The 20115-nt window shown below is 30.9% G+C and overlaps 5 protein-coding genes across 12 annotated transcripts; 2 read left to right on the top strand and 3 right to left on the bottom strand.

The window, feature by feature from the left end:
• Positions 1-114: 114 nt before the first annotated feature.
• Positions 115-1948, bottom strand: LOC127063543 (dehydrogenase/reductase SDR family protein 7-like). Its single transcript, XM_050993491.1, has 6 exons — positions 1660-1948; positions 1434-1577; positions 1133-1352; positions 977-1061; positions 751-911; positions 115-667 (listed from the first exon to the last, which is right to left on the bottom strand). The coding sequence occupies exons 1-6, from the start codon at positions 1804-1806 to the stop codon at positions 468-470; spliced, it is 957 nt and encodes a 318-aa protein (XP_050849448.1). The 5' UTR covers positions 1807-1948; the 3' UTR covers positions 115-467.
• Positions 1949-2446: 498 nt separating this feature from the next.
• LOC127063540 (glucose-fructose oxidoreductase domain-containing protein 1) lies at positions 2447-4190 on the bottom strand. Its single transcript, XM_050993485.1, has 2 exons — positions 3560-4190; positions 2447-3473 (listed from the first exon to the last, which is right to left on the bottom strand). The coding sequence occupies exons 1-2, from the start codon at positions 4044-4046 to the stop codon at positions 2803-2805; spliced, it is 1158 nt and encodes a 385-aa protein (XP_050849442.1). The 5' UTR covers positions 4047-4190; the 3' UTR covers positions 2447-2802.
• A 291-nt stretch (positions 4191-4481) lies between these two features.
• LOC127063519 (phospholipid-transporting ATPase IF-like) lies at positions 4482-16331 on the top strand. 7 transcript variants are annotated; one of them, XM_050993427.1, is made up of 20 exons: positions 4482-5098; positions 10479-10583; positions 10654-10908; positions 10986-11138; positions 11218-11519; positions 11610-11824; positions 11896-12182; positions 12243-12422; positions 12536-12683; positions 12773-12915; positions 12990-13229; positions 13305-13447; positions 13535-13694; positions 13924-14229; positions 14318-14504; positions 14571-14716; positions 14794-14897; positions 15008-15233; positions 15761-15937; positions 16043-16329. In XM_050993427.1, exons 1-20 carry the CDS (start codon positions 5096-5098, stop codon positions 16097-16099), a joined length of 3537 nt encoding a protein of 1178 aa, XP_050849384.1. In that variant the 5' UTR covers positions 4482-5095; the 3' UTR covers positions 16100-16329. The 7 variants fall into 7 exon arrangements, with proteins under 7 accessions (XP_050849384.1, XP_050849383.1, XP_050849389.1 ...); XM_050993426.1 differs by lacking the exon at positions 4482-5098 and adding an exon at positions 5106-5447; XM_050993432.1 differs by lacking the exons at positions 4482-5098; positions 15761-15937 and adding exons at positions 5107-5447; positions 15354-15463 and having other exon boundaries at positions 16207-16331.
• On the bottom strand, positions 5444-7149 carry LOC127063541 (2-oxoglutarate dehydrogenase complex component E1-like). The gene is made up of 5 exons (XM_050993486.1): positions 6836-7149; positions 6658-6743; positions 6271-6591; positions 5903-6187; positions 5444-5753 (listed from the first exon to the last, which is right to left on the bottom strand). The coding sequence occupies exons 1-5, from the start codon at positions 7098-7100 to the stop codon at positions 5556-5558; spliced, it is 1155 nt and encodes a 384-aa protein (XP_050849443.1). The 5' UTR covers positions 7101-7149; the 3' UTR covers positions 5444-5555.
• Positions 16326-19778, top strand: LOC127063530 (uncharacterized). Of its 2 annotated transcripts, none has more exons than XM_050993464.1 (9): positions 16326-16483; positions 16971-17121; positions 17223-17279; positions 17380-17564; positions 17656-17776; positions 17881-18853; positions 18956-19172; positions 19243-19415; positions 19477-19778. In XM_050993464.1, the coding sequence occupies exons 2-9, from the start codon at positions 16991-16993 to the stop codon at positions 19573-19575; spliced, it is 1956 nt and encodes a 651-aa protein (XP_050849421.1). In that variant the 5' UTR covers positions 16326-16483; positions 16971-16990; the 3' UTR covers positions 19576-19778. The 2 variants fall into 2 exon arrangements, with proteins under 2 accessions (XP_050849421.1, XP_050849422.1); XM_050993465.1 differs by lacking the exon at positions 16326-16483 and adding an exon at positions 16593-16892.
• Positions 19779-20115: the final 337 nt, after the last annotated feature.

Below are 20115 nucleotides of genomic sequence, written 5' to 3'. Positions count from 1 at the left end.
TACTCTTTTTATAAGAAAACAAATATTTGAAACATACTCTACCATGATTTATAATTTTATACATATGAAAACTTTTATTCGTAAATAAAATTTCCTTTTAGTATAACAGTGGTATTAAAGCAAAAATATTATTATTATAATATCAATATTAAATTTATTACTAGTTGCAGTATATAAGCACTTATCTAAAATGATTTTTTGTGGTAAAAAAAATTTATAAAAAAAAAAAAAATAAAACAATTTTAAGTCTGTTGATCAAGTTCACTTTGTGTTATGTATTTATATGTATACTAATGACACCATTCATCGTTATTACTTATGTAATAAGCTGATTAATAATTGTTTAGTCATCAGTAGAAAAATGTAATAGATAATAACAAATGTTTGTTTAATCTAGACTAAATAATTATTACACTGTAATGTTTTTAAACGAAGTGATATTTACACTGATTTTATCTATTTGAAAATTACTTTTCTTTTGTAAATTTTTTAGCACGCTTTTCCATGAGCCAAAAATAAAGAGAAGGACATAAGAAACGTATAAGTATACCACATTTTGGGGTAATCGAAGCAATAACTACATCCTTTTCTTTCTTCAGTACAGCTTGTAGAACTTTTTTGGCAACATATTTAGGAGAATATCCTTGCTCTGTAGTTTGATCCATTACTACAAGCACATTACATTTTTATACAAAGGGACAAAGCTTTCTACATATTTAAACATATTTCACATATTTTAAATAGACAAACCTCCATATATTTCACCACTTCCTGTTAAAGCATTTAATGACAAAGCAGTCTTTATATATCCAGGACTAATTACTGTAACATTTACATTGTGTTCAGCTAATTCTGCTCTAGAGGAGTCACACCAAGCTTGTAATGCGTGTTTAGACGCTGCATATGCAGACCTAGTATATTATGATATATAGTGACTATCCTAATAAAAAATATAGATCTAGAAAATTATACAAACCTATGTGGTATCGAAATTTTACCCTGAACACTGCTAATACACACTATATGTCCACTTTGCTGTTTTAACATTGATGGAAGAACAGCTAGAACAATATATATGTCGTATATTCAAATGAAATAAATTTATTAAATATATATAAATTTTTATATTTACCTTTAGTTAAAGCTATTTGTGCAAAATAATTAAGAAGCATCACTTTAATGTCTACATCTACATTTGTATTAATAATTTCTCCTCGATATGAAATACCAGCATTATTTATTAAAATGTCAATTTTCCCATGTATCGTTAAAACTTTTGATACTTTGGATTGTAAAGAATTGATATCAGTTAAATCCAAAGGTAGAATTATAGGTGGATGAGTCTGAACTGTCTGTAAAATGTACTATTGCTAATACAATGCGTGTGCATATATATGCATTATATATGATAAAATAGAATACGATGAGCATACGCAATGTTTCTCCAATAACGTATTTTTTACTCTTTCTAACTCGGCTCCCCTCCTTGCAATTAAAATAAGTCGACAACCACAACTATAAAATACATGAGCTAATGCTTCGCCTAATCCAGAACTAGCACCGGTTATCATTACAACCTAAATGGTATAATAAAACGAAAAAACATATGAAATAACAATATTATAAAATCCTTTCTCAAAAATTAAAATACACTGATACCTTATTATTTAATATAGCCTTTTGTTTTCTTTGCTGCATAATGTCAAATAAATGGTACAATAACCATGGTATAGTAATTGGAAATCCAATTAATTTAAATAACCACCATATGATGTACCATCCTTTTAAGGTTTCTTGCTCTTTCATGATTTTAGATACGTAAGTTCAAAAAAATTAATGAAACGGCAAATAATTATATTAAAATGCGTTATTCTACGATAGAAAATTCTTTTCTCGCTATTATCATAATATACGCGATCAAAAATAAATAACGTAAGCGTACAAAGTTCAGAATGCCGATATCACATAGCCTTCTGTATATACGCGATATATATATATATATATGTATATATTTACATTCGTCTTTATCGACACAAACGCCACAGCGCGTCATTAATTGTAATTATGTATATTTTGTTACGTCATTATTAGATCATAGTATTACATTATTTCGCCATATGTGTTTAAAAGAAAATAAATGTATAATATTAATAAAAATTATTTAAGATAAAAGTTATTACATAAGATATATATATATATATATATATATATATATATATATATAGAACCGCGACAATATCATCAATCGTGAAGGTAGATCAAAGCTTCAACTGTTTGATATTGGTTTTATTGTAAATACGAATTGAAAGTCAACAAACAACGGTAGAGTCGACCTACATATCTCAATAGTTAAAAACAAATTAGTCTGCTGTAATACTTCGGCGAGTAAACGTCGGGAATTCCTAAGATCATCTGCAAACGTAATTGGTATTAAAAATACAACGTATATGTATGTATATCTTTCATTTTGTAATAAATATTTACATATATGCGCGAATATAATAAAATATAGAATATTAAATAATGTTAAAAGCTACATATAAATTAAACAACCTTCAATTTGAACTATAAAATCTCAAGAAAAAGTTATGTATTTTCTAAAAAATATTCAATTTAATATTAAATATATTATTTCAATATAGAGAAACATGTTAGCTGCCTTAATATATGTTTATATGTACATGCTAAGCATTTTGTGTGCATATATATGTGTGCAATTATAAAGTTTTTAATAAAATTAAATGTAATAATTAATTTTGATCTATTAGAACATAGTAATTTGCCTTCATAAAATTACTATCTTTATATTGATATAGCTGTAGCTCTAACAGCAGCACTCAGTAATGGATTTGGATCAGGCTCTTCTGTTAAAATATTAACTTTAGCCCATTCTCGGCGTTTGTTACTTTGACGTAATGCATCGATAACTGCTTGTACATATAGGCCGTCTTCAAACGTAGCAGCACAAAATACAGGTTCTTTTACCCAACCTCTCTTGTCTTCAACCGATTGAAAAGCTTCTCTTAATGCAGCAATCATATTTCGTAATCCTTTGATATAAGGACGTGGAATAGAATTAGAAACAGGTAGAGGTAATTCTAAATCTTCGGTATCCCTATAAAGAATTTCTTCTTGTCCTCCTTTAAATCCATACAAGTCTCCGTTGCAAACAAGGAGATGATTACTACCGCCGCATATTAATACTTCTTGAGAAAGCTGCCCTTGCAAGTGATTACTCAATGTGGCTGTAACCAGTGCTCCTCCGCTCAACTCGATTTGAAAAGTACAAAAATCAGGTGATGTTATATGACGTATACCATTTATATACTTTGTAGTTTGAGTAAAAGTTCGAACAACAGCATGTACTCTTATAGCACGTTGACCAACCAAATGGAATATTAAGTCTATAACATGGCTGCCTACTAACGCTAAAATTCCACCACCCATCGTATCATCGCACAACCAGTCATAATCTGTATCAATAAATGAAAACATTAGGTAAGTAAAGAAATAGAGATCATTTTACATTTGTTAAATATACCATAAATTTAATACTAACCATTATGTAATAAACTTCCCATATGTACTCTAATTTCAATAACCGTTATTGGACCTCCTAAGTAGTCTTCTTCTAAAGCTTTTTTCATGGTAACAAATGCTGGTAGAAATCTTAAACTATGATTGACTATGCTTATTAACGATGGATAATATTGAGCAGCCCTAACCATTTTTAACGCTTCACTTTGACTTAAACCAGCAGGTTTATCACACACTACATGTTTCCCAATACCTAGAGCTTTGACTGCAATCTGTGCATGTAAACTTGGCGAACACATGATGAAAATTAAATCTACATCTTTCCTAAGAAGTACGTCATCTATACGACTCGTATGAAATGGTATTTCTAGATCCGCTGCTGCTTCTGATACTTCGGATAACGTTCTGCCCCATATAGCTTTAATCTTAAATCCCTTCTCTCTCAAAAAGGGAATAATTACTCTAACAATACTTCCTGTGCCAAACACTCCAATGCCAGGTAATGTCATATTTGTGTTTTTAACAGGATTGCCCTTTTATTTAATCATTGTTACGTATAAGCGTTGAAAGATCTTATATAGTAATTAACAATCACACTATTTACATACAACCAATCGTTACAAATCGTATGGTTTGAATCACTCGAATGATTATGATCATTCATGACATTTTCTTCAACAGTGATTTAAGGCACTCTATCGGTAGGATAGCAGAATCTTTTTATATACGCTATCGGTATAATACCGACCATGATCTTCTTACTCTTGCTCGAGATATGATCTCTTAAAAATATACGATATATAGATGCATACGTATATAAAACGAGAATATCAGTGTTTAAATTATATCAAAAGTTTCAATTTTCATGCAAAATGATATTTTATAAATAAAAAAATAAAAGACTTTTAATTCGATGATCATATCTCTCAATCTACATTTATAATCGCTGATAGATGTTAGAGACTAATAACGATCTACAATCAAGTCATTATAATGATTGAATTAATGATATTAACTTAGACAATGAAAAAAGGAATTGAATAAATCGTATGACCATAGAATAGAATAGATATTGTAAAGTTACTGCAAAAGTAACATCTTATCAATATTATCTGGAGAAAATGTTACAGGTTTTTTTATTAAAACGCTATACTATCGAACTTGATAAGAACGTTAAGAAGGTACTAATACCAAGGTTTTCAGAATTGATTATATATCTGGACAAGTTCATAGGCTATATTAAATTCTTTATCATCTTTTATCACGATAATATTAAGCTGTCTCGATGTTCATTAAAGGATTGTAGGAATCAGAGTCAATCGCGATCGATATTACTCCGAGAATCTTCTCGAGTTGAAATTTTTAAATAAAAAAAGTTTGTTGTCTAGATAATGACGCATTGAGAATAAATTAATCATTTCAAGTGTGATGAATATTTCAAAGTGAAATAATTTTGTAAAATTTTGTAAATATTTAATCAATGTATTTATATTTTTTAAACAAAAAGTATACTTGTTTCGTTTGATCGAACGTTTTACATAGATCGCTGATTACGAATATGGTAAGTACAATACATTCAATCGTTTTATTTTGACTTGTAGTTTGCCAGAATCAAATCTATGATGTATCAAATTTGTTAGAGAACGTATCTTCGATGATAGCATCGATTGAGGTGTGAAACTTCGGTTAAGGACGAATATGCATATACTTATATGAGACGTATTAGTTACGTTAACACCTCGCATCTTTGAGCTCGGGTATAGAATGCGTTGTTTTGCAATGCGTCAGTTAATTTTTTAATATCGAACGGAAGAGATATGACAATACGCCATAATGTGATGTGGAGTTATGCAAATCGATCATTTTTTTCGCGTTGGAAAATAGAACGGACGAAATATCTGTGTTTGTTGGTGAGTTAGAGCGATACCTCGTAATAATCATTGAATTTTTATTATTATATACGAAAGACGTTATCATTATTACCATTCTTTGGATTTCAATCAAAGAATGGTGATGTATCAAAGAAGCATAGCTACTTTCATCATGTCTTGGTATTCTGTCGTATAAATAGTCTTATTGCCAGTAGCTGGAGAAGCACTAGGTACTCGACCACCATAAGTTATTTCTTCCAGTGGGAGATGTAAAGCTAACGCTAATCTTTCTCTTACATAATAGTATGAACCTTGGTTTTTGTGTTCTTCTTGAAACCACATTATCTACACATTCGAAATAGCATATAGATTAATTTTTTATTGAAAGATCGAGTTTACGTGATTTACGAAAAGAAATTTTGTGTAATTATCTTCAATTATCTTGAAATATCTTCGATTATAATATAATATAAATAAAGTACACATAAAGTTACCTTGCATTTCGGATATTTAGTTATTTCATGCGCAATAAGGTGATACGGAAAGGGACAGAGTTGTTCGATTCGAATTATTGCTATTTTATCTTCCAATTTGTTTTTCTTACGTTCTTCCACGAGATCATAGTATACTTTTCCCGTACAAAAGAGTATTTTTTTAATGCCTTCTGGTTTGACAGAAAAATCTCCAATCAGAGGTTGAAACGTTGTGCCAGGGCCTATTTCTTTGAAACTCGATATCACCATGGGATGTCGAAGCAATGATTTTGGCGACATGATTACCTGGAACAATTGATCGATAATTATTTATTGTTTGCGTATGAACGATCAATTACTTATCAAGGTAGAATTCTAAAATCATTAACCAGTGGTTTTCTAAAAGGCATCAATATTTGCCGTCGCAAAACATGAAACAAGTTTGCCGGTGTACTCAAATTGCAAACGATCCAATTTATTTCAAAAAGTTGTTTCGTCATAATCTCTTCCGCAGATTTATTTTTGGGAGCATTCGGTTCTGTTCCAGGAATGTGAATGCAATCGTCGTCGCACATTTGCAAAAATCTTTCGAATCTTGCGGACGAGTGTTCAGGTCCTTGACCTTCCATGCCATGTGGTAGAAACAAGACTAATCCCACTTGCCTACCCCATTTTGATTCGCCAGAAGATAATATACAATCCAAGATAACCTAAATAGAATTTATCGTGATTTTACGTTAATCAAGTATGAGGATATATTGTAGTTTGCGAATTACCTGACAGGTATTACAAAAATCGCCGAATTGTCCTTCCCAAATCGTAAGTGTCTCGTGATTGTAAACCGAGTAGCCTAACTCGAAACCTTTTGCGTACAACGATATCAAAGGATTAATTCTTAATAAAATAAAATGTACAATCTTAGGCATATGCATCTCATGTCTTTGTAAATTTTACCGCAAACCCCGTATTCCGATAACGAAGAATTTGAAACGGTATAAAGCGCTTGACCAGGAAACACGTTGTTAAGAAGGTTTCTGTATATTTTGTCTCTCTTTTGATCATGAATAATATGCATCCGATGGGAAAAGGTCCCACGTTCGACGTCTTGCCCGGATAATCTTACGTGATGTCCTTCTTTTAGCAAACTAAGGAATGCTAAACCTTCGCCCATAGCCCAGTCAATTTTCTCATCCGTTATCATCTGCTTTCGTTTTTTCATTGCCCTTAACACCTATACGCGTACCAAAAGAATATTCCCTTAAAATATTACAAATCTAACTCATTGGAAAATATCGCGCTTTCTGTTATGCACCACATTGTGCACTGTTATCCCTTCTGGAGGAGTCGATAAAGCTGTGCATATGGTATTAATCGATTCCAAATCAATGCCTGACACCGGTATTTTATTTTCCGAGCTTTGATTTGAAAAGAATTTGCTCCAAGGTATATCATGCCAATCCCACATGTGTATAGATTGAATGGATTGCGCTTTTTTGAATTCTGCCTCGCAATGATCCAAGTACTTATCGATTTCCTAAAACAGAAAAAAATGAGATGAGAAAGTAAACAAACATTGAAAACGCGATTGAATGTATTTCTACACACTTCCTTTATAAAGGTTTCCGTAATCACACCATCTTTCAATAATTTATCGCTGTAGACGTCCAGAACATTTGGATGAGCTTTTATGTGCTTATACATGATTGGCTGAGTCAACATAGGCTCGTCTAACTCATTGTGGCCATATCTTCGATATCCCACAATATCGATCATAACGTCATTATGAAACTTTGCCCTTTTAAATAAATAATATTTCACATAAATATTTGATATAAATATTTTTTTATTCGAATCAGACATTTATGCTCTATCAAGATATTTACCTATATTCGCTAGCAACTTTACTACAATAAGCTACCAAGTCCGGATCGTCGGCATGTACATGAAATACAGGTGCGTTGATGACCCTCGCTACGTCCGAGCAATGCCAACTGGATCGAGAATATCTCGGATCGGTCGTGAACCCAATCTGAAGTGATTTACGTATTGAAAGATGATGAAAGTATTCGATACAATCACAATTGATTTTTTATAATAACAAAAAGAATTCGAAAATCTACCTGATTATTTATAATTATATGAATAACACCTCCAGTCGTGTACTCTGGTAGATTCGTTAGGTGCATCGTTTCAAAAACTACGCCTTGCCCGGCTATGGCAGCATCACCGTGTACTAAGAGAGCCAATGATCTTTCACCTTGTTAACGTAAATTCAAGATTTAAATCTTGTAAATTAGAATTTTTTATTCGCAATAGAAAAGAATCGTTACGTACTCTTAGTATCTTTCTTCTCCACTTGTTCGGCTCTGATACGACCTACTACAATAGGATCGATAGCTTCCAAGTGCGAAGGATTCGCCAGCATGGAAACATGTATTTTCCTGTTACTTCTGTATGCGAATTGAATATAAATAAAAATGTACAAGACGCTTAATATAAAAAAAAAAAATGAAAGAATCGAATCGAAATAGTACTAAAAATAACAATAATAAAGCGCGAGACCTTTCTAACAATTTCTCAGCATGCGTTCCAAGATGATATTTCACATCGCCTGATCCAAACCCGTCTAGAGCTATAGGATTGAATTGGGTCAATAATTGATGCAGAGGTTTCGAACAAACATTGACTAATGTGTTCAGACGACCACGATGAGCCATTCCTATCGCCACGGTTTCCACTCCTAACCGATATAAAAATATAAACATTAAATAAAATAAAATTAGATTTTTGTTTAGACTTCGAGAGAGGAAGTTATTACCCTTTTCAGCGGACGTTTCCAAACATTCCATCATCGCAGGAATGAACGCTTCGCAACCTTCCAATCCGAATCTTTTCTCGCTAGCGTATTTTTTCTGTAAAAATCCTTCAAATTTCACCGCTTTCATGATATTCATCCAAATCCATTTTCTGTGTTCGGTAGATAACTCCCAGGCATTCGGTACTTCGAATTTTTCTCTTAACCAATCTAACTGAAAAAGAGCACATTATCGACGTAGAAATGTATATTTTAATTTAATTATGACTTTGGTCAGTTACCATAGAAGGATCATGAATATAAGTGTATTCAAGCCCTAAATGCCCGCAATAAATTTTATTCAATCTCATGATGATCTCGCGTAAAGGCAAACTTTTCTTTTCGCCACCGATCATCGTCGATCTCGTTAATAAAAATTCTTTATCCATATCAGCTTCGGTCATTCCTTTTAGATATTCTCTCACCACGATCGCTGGTGGCAAATTAGCAGTTCCTCGAAGCTTAGCAGAATCTGGATTTTGAATGCCCAATGGATCCAAATCGGCTATCAAATGGCCACGAGTCTTGAAACATTGAAATGTTATTATATCGTTGCATTACAGCAATAAATTATTCCTGATTTGTTGTCCAAATCTACCTGGTAAGCACGAATCGTGGAATCAATGTCCAAAGTTTTATTTACAAGACGTTCATTTTGGGACTGATTGAAAGACCCGCTCGTTTTGGGCGATAACGAAACTGGTAAAATTCCAAAAATTCATTATTACATATGCATAATTAAAAACAAACGTATATGTGTACGAATATGAAGAAAATTAATAATTACTATTTTGTCCTGCTCCACTTTTCATTTGTCGTGCAGCCATTTTTGTAATGATAGCGATATTATTTTTAGGTAAAGTAGATCTGATGTTATTTTTTTGAGAATGAATTCGTTCAAAAAATTCATTCCAAGAGGAATGTACAGAATTTTTATCCTTTAGCCAAGCATTATACATATTTTGTAAATAATAATTACTTGATGTAGTAAGAAAAGTGTCTTCTCTCTCATTAGAACCAGCATCGTGTTTATAACGCCTGAACCTTTTTTGACAACATCTTATTTTTCGAGGCAAACGTAATAAAAAAAATGGTGTAGTCATGTGCATCTTTTAATTTATCTAATGTCTGTTGAATCCTAAAAGAATTTTAATCAAAATGGAACGTGCACATATGATTATTTCTCTTTAAACATTTTTACGGGGCAATATACCAAATAAGAAAACAATTTTTCCCTATTCATATTAAAAGTCAATTTCATTTTGACACTTCAACTTTCTTAAATATAACGTCAATGTCTACATAATAATATGTTCGTAGCAATCTTCATACGATGAATTTTTACTTTGCCAGCAGTCCACACAATCGATACTCTTCGCTTTTGTAAATATTCATTATTCTCTTATCGCCTCGTCCGATAACAGAAAAGATATTTCCGTTGCTAGAATATTTTAGGATTCGCCAGTAAAAGTAGAAATATATATATATATAATATGATATACGAAACGTGACATACAAAATTATAATGTGAAGTACAAAATATACGAAATGTGACATACAAAATTCTTGTGGTAAGAGAAGTAAAGAAAAATGTACAAATTAATGTATTATTTATTATAATTCTTTTCAATGAAATTTATTGACCATCTCTTTGGTACGATGTTTCTTAAAAATGTTGAAAAATTCTACGCAATGTCGACGCACACAATGATCTATTGTATTTATATGGACATTCATTTTTAGGGCGAAGCTTCTTCGATATTCACCGGACATAGAATCATCAAAATAAGTCCTGACAATGTCCCATCGAAAAGCCAATTTCCAAGGAATCGTATCGTGTCACACAAAGTGAGTATGTGTAATACAAGTTTACGCGAGTTGCGATACGGAAGACTCTACGTAAGTTCTTTTCTTGCAGTACACCTTGTGGAATTTCATCCCTAAAAATCTATTCGAGCAGTTTCGGCGAATAGCAAATTTCTATTTTCTTCTTAATACAGTAGTAGCATTATCGATAGAATCTCCAATTTTGCCATTGACCAGCTTATTTCCCTTAACGTTCGTTATATTGGTGACTGCTTGCAAACAGGGATACGAAGATTATTTACGATATAGGGTAGATAATAGCATTAATAAAAAATTGGTAACCGTTATTCGCAACAAATGTCTGCAGGTAGGTGTAATATCGTAGTGGAGTATAATCGCCATAATAATTTTATAACAAATATAAAATATCGTTAAATATCATAGGCCATTCATTGTGAACAAATAGTCGTAGGAGATATAGTAAAGGTAGGACGAGACGAAGATGTTCCTTGTGATCTTCTTTTTTTACACAGCGACGAAAGTTCTGGTTACTGTTTCGTTACAACGTCAAACCTTGATGGAGAAACAAATTTAAAGGTACTTATTTATTTATATCGAGATATTTCAGATTATACGTTGCTCTTCAAAATGAAAAGCTTTTGTTTTACGTATCTAGTCGGTACACGTACCGAAAATCGTATCCACGATGTCTCTACAAGAGATCGCATCGATGCAAGCAACTGTAACGTGTCAGACTCCAATGGCAGATCTTTATACCTTTCATGGAAAAATAGAAATAAAAAATAATTCGAACGAAGTGACGACAAGTGGATTTTTAACAATAGATAATATGTTGCTTCGTGGTGCAATATTAAGAGACACAGACTACGTGATCGGTTGTGTCATTTACACCGGTCAAGATACAAAATTATCATTAAATTCGAAAACTATTTCGAATAAATTTTCAACCGTAGAAAGGTACCTAAAAATATAATTCCTTTCGATTTTAAGAGACGAGATCAGTGACTTGATTACTTTGTCGTAACAAAATGTTTTCTCTTTTTGCAGATCCATCAATAAATATCTTACTGTGTTTATCATACTCCTGCTGTTAGAAATAAGTATTTCAACGATTCTGAAATTCATAATAGAATCAAATTCAACGTGGGATGACTATTTGGGGGAAAAACGTTCCACAACCCCGTTGTCTCTTCTTATAGATTTACTCAGTTTTACTATTCTATATAATTACATCGTTCCTATTTCGTTATACGTTACGATCGGTGAGACATTATGTACAATATTTCAACGTGTTGCATATTTTCTTTTACATCGTGACTCGTGTGCTTTTCAGAAGTACAAAAATTTCTGGGATCTGCTTTTTTCAAATGGGACATCGATCTGTACGACAAAGCATCCGATCAAGCAGCATTGAGCAACACGTCGGATTTAAACGAGGAACTTGGTCAGGTCGAGTACTTATTCACTGACAAAACTGGTACGCTAACTGAAAATCTGATGGTATTTAGGCGATGTTCGATCAACGGACAAGTATATATAGAAAAAGATTGCGATGGAAATCTTTACTTGTTACCACCTAACGGAGACGAACGGGAGGCTGTAAAATTACAATCGTGGCAGGTAAAAATGCACACATATTTAGAGAAAGTCTATATAAATAAGAGTGTGTATTAATTACAGTCTGAAATCTGGCACTTCATGATGAGTATTTCTCTTTGCCACGTTGTTCAAATTGCACCATCAAGTCGAAAGTTAACGATTAGTACAAAACGCTTAGAGTATCGTGAGAGTTTCAAATCGAAGAAAATTACCAAGGTTAATAGTTCGTTACTTATGCATCCAGATCTTCCAGAATATCAAGTAAGGATGACAATATTTAAAAAAAGAAAACACGTTAGAAAAGAGAAGAAATAGTAATAGTTTATGAAAAAAAAAAAAAAAACTATTCAACGACCCGATCTAACGTATTACAGGCAACATCGACGGACGAGAAAGCTTTGGTAGAAGCAAGTGCGAGATGCGGTGTTATATTTCACAAAGACACGAGAGAGACAATGGAAATTAAAATAAACGATAATATTCTTATTTTTACGAAAATGGACATATTAGAATTCAGTTCCGGTGAGTTGAAAAATTACCGTGATCCTTTGAGCTTGAATCCTGATGATCGAAAAGAAAAAAATCTAATTATTCGTATTCTGTTCGAACAGAACGGAAAAGAATGTCGGTAATACTAAAGGATACCGCGGATGACTTGTGGTTGTATTGTAAAGGTGCGGACACATCGATTTTACCTTTGATTATAGAAGGAGACATCGAAACAGCAGCCGCTCACGTTGAAGATTTCTCCATGGTATATCAGTATTCCACAAAATGATGATTATGTATTTATGTTTATCGACTAACACGTTACGTGTTTTGCATTAGAGAGGATTGCGTACGTTGGTAGTGGCTTATAAGAAATTAAGTCAAAGAGATTATACGGAGTTAATACGTAACATTGAACTTGCGAGGCAAGTGATAGGACAAGATCGAGGAACACGCATACTACGTGCCTACGAAGAGATGGAGAGTGGTCTCACTTTACTCGGAGTAACTGCGGTCGAAGATCGTCTTCAAGAAGACGTTGAAGAAACGCTCGAGTGTCTAAAAGTGGCTGGAATAAAGGTTTATGATTTTATAATTATTATGCGTATCGTAAATCGTACGGTTAACCTATTCGTTGTATATTTCATTTCTTAGGTTTGGATACTTACCGGAGACAAAGCAGAAACAGCAGAAAATGTAGCTTTTTTGTGTGGTCATTTTAAAAAGGGTACTGAGATACTACGTTTAATGACTGAAACAACGAAACAAACTTGCTTCGTTACTCTTACTAATTTCGAGTAAATATAATACCATTCGCATATATTGCGCGAATTTCCTTCCTCTTATCGTTTATTAATATCATTTTCGCGAATACGTTTTTATAGGCGTAAAATGAAATTGGAACCTCATAAACAATATGGATTTATAATCAATGGAAGTTGCTTGAGTTTGGTCATACAAACGTATCCACAATTGTTTAAAAAAATTGCGATGGCATGCGAGTCAGTCGTATGTTGCAGATTAACCCCTCTCCAAAAAAGCGAGGTAACGAATAAAGGAATTATTTAAATGATATAATAAAAACGACAAAACAATAAATCGTTTTATACGACAACATTTTTATCCACGCGATTTTATTTTGAATAATAGTCGTTCTTCTTTTTTCTACCAAGTCATAATTAGTAATGAAGTTGAATAACGTAGTATCTTCATAAAGTACGAGAAAAAATGGAATCGTGTCTTTCAATAGTGGCGGGAAAATTAAATGTTACAGATCGTACAATTGATAAAAAATACAAAGAGAACAATAACCGCGGCGGTAGGCGATGGTGGAAATGACGTTTCCATGATTCAAGAAGCTCATGTCGGTTTAGGAATAATGGGTAGAGAAGGACGTCAAGCAATGATGTCATCGGATTTTGCAATTGCACGATTTAAACATCTGAAGAAAGTATTTCTTGTACATGGACATTGGTACTATCGACGAATCAGCATTTTAACGCAATACTTTTTCTATAAAAATTTTGTCTTCATTACTCCACAAGTATTATTTGGTATACACAATGGTTTTTCTACTCAGGTACGTTTATACCAAAAGTGAGATCACAAAAGCACAAGGTTTGGAAAGTATCATTGTATTGTATTTATATTACATGTTTTCTATTTAGGGATTATATGACAGTATATTTTTGATGTTATTCAATGCAATATTTACATCATTTCCAATAGTTCTATTTGGATTATTAGAACAGAATTATTCTTCCAGTAAACTTTTGCATAATCCATATTTATATAAGCTTCATAAAAAAAATTTTTTATTATCCTGGAAACAATTTATATTGTGGTTTGCTATGGGTAAATATTCATAACATTTATCTGTGCAATAAACAAACATGTATAATAAATTTCATTGCTTCATAGGTACATGGCAGACTTGTGTAATATATTTTGTATTATATTTTTATGTACATAATAATCCTATAATTTTATACGATAATACGCCAGTAGAATTGTGGACTTATAGTACATGGATATTGCATATGGTTATATTTATCATTAATTGCCAGGTATAATTTTATTAATTTTATATCATTTTGGTACAAAATGTCATAAAGATTATATATAATTCAAATTTTTTTTTTAGATATTACTATGCAGTTCGTATTGGACACTACCGTTTATACTTAGCATCATATTATCGGAAATGTGCTTTTTTATATCTGCTTTTTTATACTCTATTACAAATATGTAAGTATAACATATAAATAATTGAGTTAATATAAGGACATAGTTTTATAAGAAAAACAATCAGATATTGTAATAGATATTGTCGGTAACGAAATAATTTTATATTCTAGACAGTACGACGGTGATATGCTCTCTGTATTTCCCAAGTTGCTATTGTCAGGCACATTCTGGTTACTTACATTGGTAATACTTGTTCTTTCATTAATTCCTGGATATTTCATCAGAATTTATGAATTATATAGAGCAAACAGAATTCTTCGTAAAAATGAAGAAACTCCAGATACCGTGCATTTCGTTAATAGTGACAACGAAACAGCTACGTCTTATCAACTTCAGGTAATAACACGCAGTAATATAATATATATATATATATATTTAAAATACGTTTTAACAAAAAGTTATTAAAATCAGAAGGAAAAAAACATTTACAAGAAAACAATTTTTTATTATTTGTAGGGTAGGAATAAGAAAAATATTTTACCATGGAAAGGTAATTTTGATATCGATAAAGCCGAATAAATCAAATCTAGATGGAATATTAAATTCTTTTACTTTCTCTTATTATGGTAAAATACTCTGTAATATATTATTTATTTTTAACTTCTTTATAAATTTACAAAAATTATTAATTAATATTAGTGAATGATTTCAAGAAATTATTACAAAAATATACGAAATTATTAAAAAGATATTTTACAAATTTGAAATAATTCTTACTCTTTGTCAAATGATATTATCACGTGGATGGATATCTAAAAATACATTTTTATATATACAACAAATATACTTATTTTCAAGAATCCAACTGATTTAATAATCAGCTGATTCATATCAAACGTTATAAAAGAACATTTTTTCACTAGTATTTTCTAGGTCTTTTTTGGAACAGTAATAATTATTGGCTTAACGATTATTTTCACTTAACGATTACGCGCACTGTTATTTTTGGCTATTTTTATGCAAAAATCCAAAAAATCGTTGAAGTGTACTGTGAGGATGAAAACTCGTTATGTGATGAATTGAAATTAATACAATTATTCGTGAGTGTTGTGTATTTGCATTGCTTATAAGGATGTCAAAATAGAGGAACGAATTCCAATATAAATATATTTTGTATATTAAAACACGCGATTTATTACAAACAGATAATACAAAATATACGGCTACTTTGGGATCGACAGGGATTATCTAATTTTTTTTGAGCCACGCCCCCTATCTATGTTGCATGTAACACTAACTTTGGAAAATAAAACCAATAAAAAGAAGCTTTTCGTTGGGAATTCTTGAAGATTTTAGAATTGTTATGCAGAGATGGATAAAAAGGAAATTCTGGTCACAGACGATGCAATTGACAAGACAGAATCCCTGCAGGAATTTTCCTTACTATACGACTGCAGTCAATAATTTCGATGCAGTCAATATATGAACTTTGAAACATGATTGAGCTGTTGTAAAAACACGCCAAAATTTCGATAAATTCTTTATCTAATCAACGAAATGTCTCTTATTCCTTTGAAACGAGCAGATAAAGATTATGTGAATAAAACGTGATTCGTGGATATACATTCATTTTTACTTTTTTCGAGGTATTAAATATTTTGTTTTGATGAATATTTAAATCTGTGTGTATATATGTATATTATGTATCTATGTATGTATGTATGTATATATGTATGTATGTATGTATGTATGTATGTATGTCTGTATGTATGATGTGTATATATATATATATACATTTTCTGTGTGTGTATTCCATTATGCAGTGATTATTAAAAGTGCATTCTGGTATACTACATAACAAATATTTTTTTAATTTCATTATTCTCTACTAAATTAGAAATACACACGATATTTTGCGTATATATATATGTGTGTGGTGTGTGGTGTGTTGTGTGTGGTGCAATTGTATCTCTTTATGATTCAACAAAATAAAAAATACAATTATTTATAAACATGTTATCATGCATCTATGCAGTAACTTTTATATACTATAAAGTATTTATTTACATATATCCATATACAAATTGATTAAAAAACATAAATATTAAAAACTAATCAATAATTTTCTTCTAGGCATGGTAAATTAAATAAACATGAGGATCACATCATGTTACTTTAGAAGGCTCATAATAACTGCATTAATAATTGCAGTAATATTTTGTATTGGTCAAGTACTTAGATCCGAACTAGGATTTAACGATGACCTTTCAAATTATGATAAACTGTAAATAGTAATTCTTTAATAGTATTTTTTATTGGTAGAAAATTTGTTTAGCGTCGTTTAATATCTTAGCAATGTTTTATTTGTTACTTGTTTCATTGCAGTGTGCATATGTCACAATTGATAAAAGAATCAGTCGAACAAGATACTTTGTATCTAGGGTATGTAAAATTAGTTATATGATGTAAAATTAACATAACGATCTCTTTCAAACGACATTGTTAATGCTTAATGATAGATACTAAGTCAATTACATTTTAGAAATGGAATTCCAGCATGTAAATTACCAGAATTAAAGGTTTCTAATCCAGAAATAATGAAATTTATAAACAAAGTACCTCCCATAATTTGTACGCCTGAAGATTGGGTAAAAGTTGACAAAACAAGGCTTATAGTCGATAGGGAAATAAAAAATAAGTATGGACGATTAATGTGCACATTTAGTGGTAATTTCAATTATTTTAAAAGTTTTAAATAAGTTGATAAATTGTTAAATGTCTCATTAATGTGTTTTTGATTTGTATTTTTTATTTGTAGAGATAATTAGGATAGATGATTTTAGTATAAAATATTCAGACCCGGTGGAAGCTGATGATTTTTACATTCCCAGATATAGTGATTTTGTTGATGTAAAATGCACTTCAGAAAGTAAAAGAAAGTTGGTATAAAATGAATCATAAAAAAATTATAAGACTATTTTTTGTAGCTAGCTACTTTAGATTGTATGATGTATTATCAATGTAATATTTATTAATATTTTAGATGGCATAGTGTCCTAGCTGGAGTCAAATTAGACTTTGAAATCAAAAAGAAGTATAATTGGGATAATGTTCCAAATAATTCACTCAAATTAAATGTACTGATGTTTGGTTTTGATTCTTTATCTCGTAATACATTTATACGAAAATTACCTAAAACGTACCATTATCTGAAACAAGATTTGAATACATTAGTTTTGGAAGGATATAATATAGTAGGAGATGGTACTCCGCAAGCTCTCATCCCCATTCTAACGGGAAAAATTGAACTTGAATTACCAGAGACACGTAAACGTATGCATCAGAAAGCACACTATGTTAATATATATCCGATGGTTTGGAAAGAATATAAGGAAAAGGGATATATAACGGGATTTATGGAAGATGTTCATCAGATTGGAACATTTACTTATCGTTTAAAAGGTTTTAAAGAACAACCCACCAATCATTATATGAGAACATTTTACTTGGCTGCAGAGCGATATTTTCGTAATTACAACAAGTATTGTATGGGAAGCATTCCACGCCACATGGTGATGCTAAATTATATAAAAACAATTTTTGATACTTACAAAGATGAACCTAAATTTATATTTGGTTTTCATGGAGAATTATCTCATGATTCTTATAATGATATTGGTGCTGCGGATGAAGATTTGTATCTTTGGGTAAAACAGTTACAAGATTCTGGTCACTTGAACAATACTGTTTTAATACTGATGAGTGATCATGGTCATAGATTTGCAGAAATTCGTAATACTTTGCAAGGTAAACAAGAAGAACGATTACCGTTCTTTTCTTTCACTTTCCCGCCTTGGTTCAAAAAAGTACATTCACGTGCCTATGAAAATTTTTTATATAACACAAAGCATTTAACAACACCGTTTGATATACATAAAACATTACAAGCTATATTAAATTTTGAGAGTCCAAAAGAAGGAGATCGTTATCAAAGAGCTATTAATTTATTTGACAAGGTATATATGATATATTTCACGTAATAAATATTAGTAATATCTAAGGATTGAACGATTAAAAAAAAATTATAATATTTCGTCCGTCATATGCATATATGATAGATCCCTTTGGAGAGAACATGCGCGGACGCATTCATAGAGCCACATTGGTGTGCTTGCCTTAGTTGGAAAGAAATACAAGTTGATAATCCCAACGTTATTGCCGCTGCCAAGTTTTTCGTTCAATTCCTTAATTCCTATACAGAGGAACATCGTGATATATGTGAAACTTTAAAGTTAAATCAAATATTGTGGTCTGCTAAACTTCTACCCACTAAAGGTATTATTATATTATAAGACTATTATTTTATATGCAAGAAAAGTATATACAATGATTACAAATATCTTAGGTTTATTAAATTTTCACAAATCTGGAGATCAGGATGGCTTCATAGCAGATCTCAGTGCAAAAACTGAGCTAACATCTGAGATATATCAAATAAAAGTAAAAACAGAACCAGGTGGTGGATTGTTTGAAGCAAGCATTACTTATAACATCAAAAAGAACCTTTTTAATACTAGAGTAAGTTGATTAACTGAAATTACATTTTTTGACAACCATATTTATTACTTTTTTTTTCTAGATTTCTGATGTCAGTAGGATTAACAAATATGGATCACAAGCTAGGTGTGTGGAAAATTCGCTATTCCATTTACGCAAATATTGTTACTGTAAAGATTAATTATTCTATATATATATATGCATACACATATACATGTATGTGTATATATAATATTTATAATTGATTATAAGCACATTACCAAAGGCCATTTATTAGATTCAAAATTTTTGATATAACTAATATATAGATTCTTCTAAGTAATATTTTACCAATGATGTTATATCAACAGAGATAACAAAATATACTGTTTTAACAACGTCTAATTTGTTTGTAAATTTTTATCAGATAATTTTTACTGAAATATTTCATATTTTTCATCATCATTCATAATCATTAATAATTATTGAACAATTATAATTATAAAGATTACGTTTATTTATTACTATATTCCATGAATAGAATCAGTCATTTGTTGGAAAATAATATTTCATTTTAATTTATAAATATTTTATGAAAGAGAAAAAGAAATAAAATGTTATATACGAAACGTAGTAATTGATACGTTCAGATCGTATCAATTATGATTATATTCGTTTTGAATCCTTGAAAGATGATTCTTATAATTATTAATAAATGTGCCATGCAAATTACATGATAAAA

This window comes from Vespula vulgaris, chromosome 4 (assembly GCF_905475345.1).
Source record: "Vespula vulgaris chromosome 4, iyVesVulg1.1, whole genome shotgun sequence".
In the NCBI taxonomy this organism is placed as follows: Eukaryota; Metazoa; Arthropoda; class Insecta; order Hymenoptera; family Vespidae; genus Vespula; species Vespula vulgaris.
Note: the sequence above shows the minus strand (reverse complement) of the source record. Positions and strands in the feature narration are given on the sequence as shown.

Bases quoted from the DNA above. Each gene is read 5' to 3' on its own strand.
- LOC127063543 (XM_050993491.1), bottom strand. From the start codon at position 1,806: ATGAAAGAGCAAGAAACCTTAAAAGGATGGTACATCATATGGTGGTTA. The intron at 1,578-1,659 runs GTATCAGTGTAT...TATACCATTTAG, and splicing joins AGGCTATATTAAATAATAAG to GTTGTAATGATAACCGGTGC. The intron at 912-976 runs GTTTGTATAATT...ATAATATACTAG, and splicing joins AAAATTTCGATACCACATAG to GTCTGCATATGCAGCGTCTA.
- LOC127063540 (XM_050993485.1), bottom strand. From the start codon at position 4,046: ATGACATTACCTGGCATTGGAGTGTTTGGCACAGGAAGTATTGTTAGA. The intron at 3,474-3,559 runs GTTAGTATTAAA...TTATTGATACAG, and splicing joins GGGAAGTTTATTACATAATG to ATTATGACTGGTTGTGCGAT.
- LOC127063519 (XM_050993426.1), top strand. From the start codon at position 5,355: ATGACAATACGCCATAATGTGATGTGGAGTTATGCAAATCGATCATTT. The intron at 10,909-10,985 runs GTAGGTGTAATA...TAAATATCATAG, and splicing joins TTCGCAACAAATGTCTGCAG to GCCATTCATTGTGAACAAAT. The intron at 13,230-13,304 runs GTTTATGATTTT...TTCATTTCTTAG, and splicing joins TAAAAGTGGCTGGAATAAAG to GTTTGGATACTTACCGGAGA.
- LOC127063541 (XM_050993486.1), bottom strand. From the start codon at position 7,100: ATGAAAAAACGAAAGCAGATGATAACGGATGAGAAAATTGACTGGGCT. The intron at 6,744-6,835 runs GTAAAATTTACA...TGTACGCAAAAG, and splicing joins ATCGGAATACGGGGTTTGCG to GTTTCGAGTTAGGCTACTCG. The intron at 6,188-6,270 runs GTTAATGATTTT...CAATTGTTCCAG, and splicing joins TGCCTTTTAGAAAACCACTG to GTAATCATGTCGCCAAAATC.
- LOC127063530 (XM_050993464.1), top strand. From the start codon at position 16,991: ATGAGGATCACATCATGTTACTTTAGAAGGCTCATAATAACTGCATTA. The intron at 19,173-19,242 runs GTATTATTATAT...CAAATATCTTAG, and splicing joins TAAACTTCTACCCACTAAAG to GTTTATTAAATTTTCACAAA. The intron at 19,416-19,476 runs GTAAGTTGATTA...TTTTTTTTCTAG, and splicing joins AGAACCTTTTTAATACTAGA to ATTTCTGATGTCAGTAGGAT.